General features: G+C 46.9%; 1 protein-coding gene across 1 annotated transcript; it reads left to right on the top strand.

Annotated features, from left to right (window-relative positions):
- The first annotated feature begins 208 nt into the window (after positions 1-208).
- Positions 209-7,720, top strand: ddx41 (DEAD (Asp-Glu-Ala-Asp) box polypeptide 41). Its single transcript, XM_084449232.1, has 17 exons — positions 209-359; positions 575-670; positions 843-993; positions 1,138-1,212; positions 2,698-2,758; positions 2,847-2,983; positions 3,911-3,983; positions 4,439-4,592; positions 4,892-5,028; positions 5,333-5,495; positions 5,622-5,753; positions 5,936-6,007; positions 6,110-6,206; positions 6,414-6,563; positions 6,756-6,827; positions 7,003-7,113; positions 7,359-7,720. The coding sequence occupies exons 1-17, from the start codon at positions 333-335 to the stop codon at positions 7,493-7,495; spliced, it is 1,845 nt and encodes a 614-aa protein (XP_084305358.1). The 5' UTR covers positions 209-332; the 3' UTR covers positions 7,496-7,720.
- The last annotated feature ends 1,341 nt before the right edge of the window (positions 7,721-9,061 follow it).

The following is a 9,061-nucleotide window of genomic DNA, read 5'->3' as shown; positions in this document are numbered from 1 at the left end:
AAAATCTTTCGTTCAGAAAGATTAAAACATTACAGTTTTGAAAAATAAAGTGTGGTGTTTGCTTTCTGAGTGATTTCAGCCCGAGTTCTAATGATTGACCCACAGCTCATGTGTAGTGGGAGGTTTTCGCTTTGGATAAACGATGTCCGCCCCACAATTTTGTCCTTCTCAGCCTACCGTACAGAAACAACTGCGTGCGTAACTAGTGCGTTTCGAACGTAGAAATAACAGGTTTTTCCAAACCTCCATGGTTTTTCCTCATAATAAGTCAAATAATTTTATCAAAACAGCATAGGTTCATACCAAAGCACCCAATAACACTATTTCAAACAATGGAAACAGAAAATCGGCCCAAGAAGGTAAGTGTTTGGTTCGCTAGCTATGTATGTCTAGCTAGCTAACGTTAGCATGTTGTGTTGGCTAGCTCTTTAGCTAGTTAGCTCACTTATCCTAGCTCTAGCTGTACAGTACTTCTGCATATTTTTTAAAATAATATTGCAATATATGCTTAGCCGGTCTCTGCCTGCTGGAGTGTTGAATGCAGACTGCTGATGTTCATTTGTTACTAACACAGAGATCCTATGGCGAGGAGGACAAGTCTGCCTCGGAGGGATCTGAAGCTGAGGACTATGTTCCTTATGTACCAGTCAAAATAAGAAAGCAGCAAACGGTACACATCTATTCATGTCTGCTTTTCTACCCATACCTACATGGCTACCTATGCATATGGCTCATAAACAGTATCTTTCTCGCTTTCCAGTTCCACACTGGCTCACTGCCAGCTTGTAAATCACTTTAATTCTATGACCAGATGATCAAATGTCCCAGTATCTTCCCCACAGCTCCAGAAGATGCTGCGCCTGCGAGGGAAGGTGGTGGAGGAGGAGCAGAAGGACAGTGGAGGAGAGCAGAGGGATGAGGAGGAGGGTCTGGGCCCGCGCTCTAACGTCAGTCTCCTGGACCAGCACCAGCACCTGAAGGAGAAAGCAGAAGGTAGCTGTCGGATTCGGAACCACATCAACATGTTCTACAGTGGATATCCCACCACCCTTCAGTTGAATCACATTGAGCAGAGATCATATTACACACAATTGTGTACTTGTTCTGACCTTCTGTGCCGTGTGTTTCTGTGTCCAGCGCGCAAGGAGTCAGCCAAGGAGAAGCAGCTGAAGGAGGAGGAAAAGATTCTGGAGAGTGTTGCTGAGGGCAGAGGTGAGTGACGATCACTCTGCCGCCCACCATACCCCCACCATACTCCCACCATACTCCCACCATACGCCCACCATACTCCCACCATACGCCCACCATACTCCCACCATACCCCCACCATACTCCCACCATACTCCCACCGTACTCCCACCATACTCCCACCATACTCCCACCATACTCCCACCATACCCCCACCATACTCCGAGAGGTCCCAGGTCTACAGATGCAAGATCTACTTTTTTCAGTTCCGGTCCGATACCAAAATTTGGATATCTGCCGATACCGATATCAGCGGTCTTTTTTTCTTGAATTATTATTTATCATCAACTTAATTAATTATTATCATTAAATATCTTGTATCTTGTTGATGAGGAGCCAAAACATAATTTTACTCATCAATTTTACCCATCATATGGCTACTGGTATATTGGATGTAGGCTTAACAATGAAATAATTATTGAATCCTACTTAGTCTATATATTCATTTTGTCATATCAGCACCCACTTTCATCAAATAAAATGTAAATTGTAAAATATAATTAGTAAAATATAAGCTTGGGATGAGACCCCTGCTCTGCGCTCCTGTAACTCACTCCTCACCTGCTACAGAGTGGGTCTCATATTTCACTGTGACACAACAAGAGTAAGGAGAGGGAGAAATTACTCTAGTTTACAGATTGCCTCATTAATATTATCAGGTCCCCTATTAGCTTTGGGTATAAATCCGAAATATTGCCAAATAGGCGCATTTGCTTTTGAAAATCCTCCACCACTGTCTAGTGTAACCAACTCGAGCAGCGCTTGCAACTCAAGACTTTCATTTTCACTTGCGAACGTTCTTTGCAAACTATTTTAAACTTTTTTTCAGCATAACGTTTGTTTTCGCACCAAACGTTTGCAAACATAAGCAAACTGTCTGAAAGGTAGGCTAGTTTGGTGAACTAGATACTGGACTGAGCGAAATGTGATTTGTAGCCTATGATTGAATGAATGAATACCGGAGCTTGAGATTAGTTAGTTGTGTTGTAACTCCAAGTTTTATCACCACCCCTCGGAACATTGACTATTGCAAGTGGCTGTCGAACTAGTCGGTATGGTTAGCGTGAGCTCCAGTGTTAGCTCACTCTATTTTTGCTCTATGCATAGCTTGTTGTGTTTACGGCGCGGGGTGAGCGCGTTGCTTGTGCATGACCTCACATGCTGCGCACAGCATAGAAATGGATAGAATAGATTGGTTCCTATGAATCGGGCCCATTGCCACCGATATCCGAGCTAGTTATTTATTCAATATTCCTGATCTAAATATCGTATCGGTGCATCCCTACCCAGGTCCAGTGTAGTTGAGATGGGGCATGGCCTACATCAAACCATCATATAGGTTATGATTCCATGATGGGTTCACAACCAACCAGAGTTGGTTGCAACAAATAACTGTCGGTATTTCTCATTTTGTTGAGACTAAAAGAATGGTTTCTCTTTCTCCGCCAGCTCTCATGTCTGTAAAGGAGATGGCCAAAGGTATCATATACGACGATCCCATCAAAACCAGGTGAGTGTTCATTGGCTGGGTTCTAAGAGGTTGATGTAATGATATAAACATAGTCCTGAGTGTGACTGCTCTCGCCTGTCCTGTATAGCTGGAAGGCTCCGCGCTACATCCTGAACATGCCCCCCGCCAGACATGACCGCGTCAGGAAGAAGTACCACATCCTGGTGGATGGAGAGGGGGTCCCTCCCCCCATCAAGAGCTTCAGGGAGATGAAGCTTCCACAAGGTGAGACACACAGCTCTCCACCCTCACACAGCTGTCCACCCTCACACAGCTCTCCACCCTCACACAGCTCTCCACCCTCACACAGCTCTCCTCACACAGCTCTCCATCCTCACACAGCTCTCCACCCTCACACAGCTGTCCATCCTCACACAGCTCTCCATCCTCACACAGCTGTCCATCCTCACACAGCTCTCCATCCTCACACAGCTCTCCACCCTCACACAGCTCTCCATCCTCACACAGCTCTCCACCCTCACACAGCTCTCCACCCTCACACAGCTCTCCATCCTCACACAGCTCTCCACCCTCACACAGCTCTCCATCCTCACACAGCTCTCCACCCTCACACAGCTCTCCATCCTCACACAGCTCTCCATCCTCACACAGCTGTCCACCCTCACACAGCTCTCCATCCTCACACAGCTCTCCACCCTCACACAGCTCTCCATCCTCACACAGCTCTCCATCCTCACACAGCTGTCCACCCTCACACAGCTCTCCATCCTCACACAGCTCTCCTCACACAGCTCTCCATCCTCACACAGCTCTCCATCCTCACACAGCTCTCCATCCTCACACAGCTCTCCACCCTCACACAGCTCTCCGTCCTCACACAGCTCTCCACCCTCACACAGCTCTCCATCCTCACACAGCTCTCCATCCTCACACAGCTCTCCACCCTCACACAGCTCTCCACCCTCACACAGCTCTCCACCCTCACACAGCTGTCCACCCTCACACAGCTCTCCACCTCTCCACACACACACACACACACACACCTCTCCCCACACACACACACACCTCTCAATGCGCACGCAGACACGCACGCCCGCCCGCACACACACACACACACACACACACACACACCTCTCCCCACACACTCAGCTTGGTTTGATCTATTTCCTCTGTCTGTGATTGTGTCTACAGCTTTCTTGAAAGGTTTAAAAAAGAAGGGCATAGTGCATCCCACACCTATTCAAATCCAGGGAATCCCTACCATGTAAGTACACCAAGTGGAACTGACTCCTCTATTTAACAAGCCTGGTTTAGCTTCGCCTCGTAAGACGTCATTTTCTCAGAGAAAGTCCACGCCTACTCTTGTTCTTGTTTAATTGTTACACTTAAGGCTGTTTATTCTACTAACGTTAACGTTACTGCTCATTGCTTCGGGAGACTGTTTTGCCACTGGAACCAATAAGGGGCCCACGTTCTACTGGGGGGCAGAACTTCAGTCAGAACACAGTCTCTGATTGGCCCAGTCAAAACGTAATTTTGAGAGCAACCGTTAAGAGATAGGGGGAAGTCCAGACTGATCTGCGGAGGCAAACTGAAAGTGATCTCCCGAGAACAGGATGGTCTCACAAGGCTAGGTTTTACTGTCCTGTCTTCAGTGTGTTATCCCATGTCAGGGCCTTCTTCATTGGGTTGACTCTGTCCCCGTTTGTCTGTGCTCAGTCTCTCAGGCCGAGACATGATCGGCATCGCCTTCACCGGCTCAGGGAAGACGCTGGTCTTCACCCTCCCCATCATCATGTTCTCTCTGGAGCAGGAGAAGAGGCTGCCCTTCTGTAAGAGGGAGGGCCCCTACGGACTCATCATCTGCCCGTCAGTAAGTCCCACGCTCGGGGGCCCTACGGCTGAACTCCAGCCCTTATAGGCTGACAACGGGAAGCATCTGGCCAGTGAGCTGTAGCGTACTAATGAGAAGAACGACACTATTATTCACCGCTTGAGCTGCAGCGGCATGCTAAGCGTCCCGTGAGATTTGTCTGTGCCACGTCTCCGACCGTTCTCCTGAACACCCCCCCCCCCCAACTCTCTTTTCCTGCTCAAAAGACCGATACGGTCCGAGTGCCGACGCGATCTGAACGGTGCGCGTTTAATTCCCTGCCCTCTCTTCCCTCCCAGAGAGAGCTGGCGAGGCAGACCCACAGCATCATAGAGTACTACTGCAAGCTGCTGGAGGAGGAGGGCGCCCCCCAGATGCGCTGCGCCCTCTGCATAGGAGGCATGTCCGTCAAGGATCAGATGGAGGTGGTGAAACAGTAGGTTTGGGTGGCTGGGGCGCCGCGGGGGGGGGGACAGATACAGCTGCTAGCTGGTGATGACGACGATGATGGTGGTTGGTGACATTGTGGTGTTGGTGATGGGCGTACATTTTAATGTTTTCTGTATGCTTGACGTGTGCTAAACAAATTCCCCTCTGGGGCAATAAAGGTTTCAATTCAATTCTTGAGACATAGTATGGACGCCCGTCTTTAAGAGATTCAAGAATACTCTCAGGGGCTTTTCACTCGTTCTACGGTGCGCTCTCTTCTCTGACCGTCTCTCCTTGCTGTCTGGTTGTAGCGGGGTGCACACGATGGTGGCCACCCCTGGCAGGCTGATGGACCTGCTGCAGAAGAAGATGATCAGCCTGGACATCTGCCGCTACCTGGCGCTGGACGAGGCGGACAGGATGATTGACATGGGCTTCGAGGAGGACATCAGGACCATCTTCTCTTACTTCAAGGTCAGCTCTGCTACCCTGCTCGGTAGGACTGTCAAATGACGTGGAGTCCTGCAACTGTATCGCACCATAGAATCATGTATCATGTTGGATTGGTCGTCTGAACAGCTGTTTCTCCCCCCCCCCCAGGGCCAGAGACAGACTCTCCTCTTCAGTGCCACCATGCCTAAGAAGATCCAGAACTTTGCTAAGAGTGCCCTGGTCAAGCCCATTACCATAAACGTGGGCAGGGCTGGTGCTGCCAGTTTGGACGTCATTCAGGTAAGTTTATCATTCAGTAGAGCATTTTATCAATAGATTTAACGAAACAACCTTTTACTGTTGCCGGAATGGAATAATCTTTTAGGATTGTACTGAATTTGGTCTTAAACATCATTCTTAAAGAAACTAATCCCAGCAGAGATGTTTGAACGGTAGCTTATTATCTGTGTTTGCGTTTGCAGGAAGTGGAGTACGTTAAAGAAGAGGCTAAGATGGTGTACCTGCTGGAGTGCCTGCAGAAGACCCCTCCTCCCGTGAGTTCACTGCTCTCACAGTCAAACCACACATGCCAATGGATCCCCAAATAGGGAAGCGGTGGGATCATTAAGTGAACATTTCCTCTTTCGTCCCTCCAGGTGTTGATGTTTGCTGAGAAGAAAGCCGACGTGGACGCCATTCACGAGTACCTGCTGCTGAAGGGAGTGGAGGCGGTGGCCATCCACGGAGGGAAAGGTAGGGGGAGCTCTATCTGCAGTTCCAACCGCTACCACTAGGTGTCATCTTCCCCCCACACATTTCAAGCTCTCATTTACCCTCGCCACCCTGAAATTTGGAAGAAATTGAATGATTAACAAAAGTGATCTACCCTTTTATGTGACAACTCTGAACGATGCTGTGACAACTCTGAATGATGTCGAGATCCCTCTTGATGTGATTCAGACCAGGAGGAGAGAACTAAAGCCATTGAAGCTTTTAAAGAAGGGAAGAAGGATGTGCTGGTGGCCACCGACGTGGCCTCCAAGGGTCTGGACTTCCCCGCCATCCAACACGTGGTGAACTACGACATGCCGGAGGAGATCGAGAACTATGGTGACGGCATCTTACCCAGACCCTTGGTGCTTTGATAATGTTGTTTTGTTGTCCCAGTTTACTTTGTTTATTATTAGTTGATCTACAGACTTATTAATAATTAGTTTATCTACAGACTATCTGTGAAGTGTTATGTTTTTTTGAGGTTTCAACAAAGCCACTGACTTAAATAATAATTCTGGTATCTTTCAGTCCACAGAATTGGAAGAACGGGCCGATCAGGGAAGACCGGTATCGCCACAACCTTCATCAACAAAGGCTGCGGTAGGTATCAATCATTTAACTCAGGGGAATAACATGTAGCTCTACTGTTCAGCAACGCAGGTCAACCAGACTTGCGCTGGATTCCCTAGTTTACCCTAATGCACCCTCTGATATGTGTGTGAAGTGCCCCAGTGTGTGAACCATGGTCTGAAGCCCTCCGTCTCCTCCTCTGCAGATGAGTCTGTGCTGATGGATCTGAAAGCGCTGCTGATCGAGGCCAAACAGAAGGTCCCACCTGTCCTCCAGGTGCTGCAGACGGGAGACGAGACGATGCTGGACATCGGAGGCAAGTCTCTTTCTCTCCCCCATCTTTCTTTTTCTTCTCTACGTTTTTTCCCGTTTTCTTTCAGTTCAATTATCTATTCACTGCCGTTCATCTATCTTTTGTTCTCTCTTCCGAAGCATGAACAGAAATAACGGAGTTATACTTTTCCTTCAAGTAGCTTATGTTAATGAACCCCATCATGTGCTGGTAGAGCAGGTTTCTGGCCAGGCGTAGTTCCCCTCTAACCTTCCACATTGGTTCCACAGGGGAGAGAGGCTGTACTTTCTGTGGTGGTCTGGGCCATCGTATCACCGACTGTCCCAAGCTGGAGGCTATGCAGACCAAGCAGGTCACCAACATCGGACGCAAGGACTACCTGGCTCACAGTTCCATGGACTTCTGAGATGGCTCTCTCTGTCTGAGACTGAGCTAGAATGACCAGCATCCATTTACCAGCCTCTCTGATTGTTGTAAAGTCAGTTTAATCGGGTAGTAGGAAGTGTGTAGTTTTGTGGTTTCTCACAGAGCTGCAGTTACAGTAAAAAGAAAATGTGAGGATGCAACCTTTTTTTTCCAAAACTGAATTGATTTTTTTTGTCTTGTGAATATGACAGTGTTTTTTTTAGAAATATGCAACACAAAATTGCAGTGTAAATAAAATACAATATAAAAAAAAAACTGCCTACTTTATTTCCCTGCAATGGAAGGAGTGTGAGGAAGTTGGGTAGCCTTGGTGGTGGTGGTAGAGTAAGGAAGTGTGTGTGTGTGTGTGTGTGTGTGTGTGTGTGTGTGTGTGTGTGTGTGTGTGTGTGTGTGTGTGTGTGTGTGTGTGTGTGTGTGTGTGTGTGTGTGTGTATGTGTTTGTGTGAGAAACTGAATATATCGTGCTGCTGGATTGTGAAGGATAGATTTTATTTGTACGTTAAACTTACCTAAAAGGTTTAATGAACAGGAAAGATATTGAGCATTCTGTCAAAGGCTGTTTTCACCCACAGCACAAACTTGTAGTGTGCGAGAATTTAGCCTCTGATGACGTGTGAAGGAAGTAGCCTGTTGCACATAGTGGCTTCAGTTAGCTGCTACTGTGTTATTCATCAAACGCTGGACGGGTTGCAGGCTGAGACCTACATACTGTCCAGACATGGATGTAGTGTTCAAGGAGGGTATACTGTATCTGCAGGGAGTCAAGTTTGGAAAGGTATGTGACCACTTGAGGAAAAAATAACTGGCATACTTATTTGTTGTGACTTGTGTGTTGCATACTGAGTGTTTTGACAAAAGATGATTTTAAAGGTTCCCCATACTGTAATTAGAATTCATTAAAATGGACATAATGGGTTGCATTGTAATATTGAATATGGTTCCACTATACTGTAGCTACTTAACTTAAACCTAGACATGGTGAAATGGGCTGGGTACAGTGCATCCGGAAGGTACTCACACCCCTTCACTTTTTGCACATTTTATGTTACAGCCTTTTTTCCTCAAAAATCTACACACAATAACCCATAATGACAAAGTGTTTTTTTATATAAATGTTTGCAAATGTATTATGAATATATAAAAAAGGAAATATCACATGTACATAAGTATTCAAACCCTTTACCCAATACTTTGTTGTGGCACCTTTGGCAGCGATTATAGCCTGAAGTCTACAAGCTTGGCACATGTATTTGGGGTATTTCTCCCATTCTTCTCTGTAGATCCTCTCAAGTTCTGTCAGGCTAGATGGGCTATTTTCAGGTCTTAAACGGGTAGTGTGCTATTTTCAGGTCTGAAAGGGGTAGAGTCCTATTTTGTACATTTACTGTAGCCCTATTTGTGGTCTATCTACCATGAACCTGAAACATAGAGACCATCATTTCACTGCTCGTTCCAGTATTGAGCTAACTGACATTTCTCTGCAGGCTCTCACTGGGCTACAATGGAAGTCAATGGGGCATATGTAAATGCAGTGAAAAACTATGAT

This window comes from Borostomias antarcticus (genome assembly GCF_949987555.1).
Source record: "Borostomias antarcticus genome assembly, chromosome: 14".
In the NCBI taxonomy this organism is placed as follows: Eukaryota; Metazoa; Chordata; class Actinopteri; order Stomiiformes; family Stomiidae; genus Borostomias; species Borostomias antarcticus.
Note: the sequence above shows the minus strand (reverse complement) of the source record. Positions and strands in the feature narration are given on the sequence as shown.

What these genes read in the sequence shown, in the direction of transcription:
- ddx41 (XM_084449232.1), top strand. Translation starts at nt 333, where the DNA reads ATGGAAACAGAAAATCGGCCCAAGAAG. An exon ending in AAATAAGAAAGCAGCAAACG is followed by an intron (nt 671 to 842) that starts GTACACATCTAT and finishes TCTTCCCCACAG; the next exon opens with CTCCAGAAGATGCTGCGCCT. An exon ending in GACTCATCATCTGCCCGTCA is followed by an intron (nt 4,593 to 4,891) that starts GTAAGTCCCACG and finishes CTTCCCTCCCAG; the next exon opens with AGAGAGCTGGCGAGGCAGAC.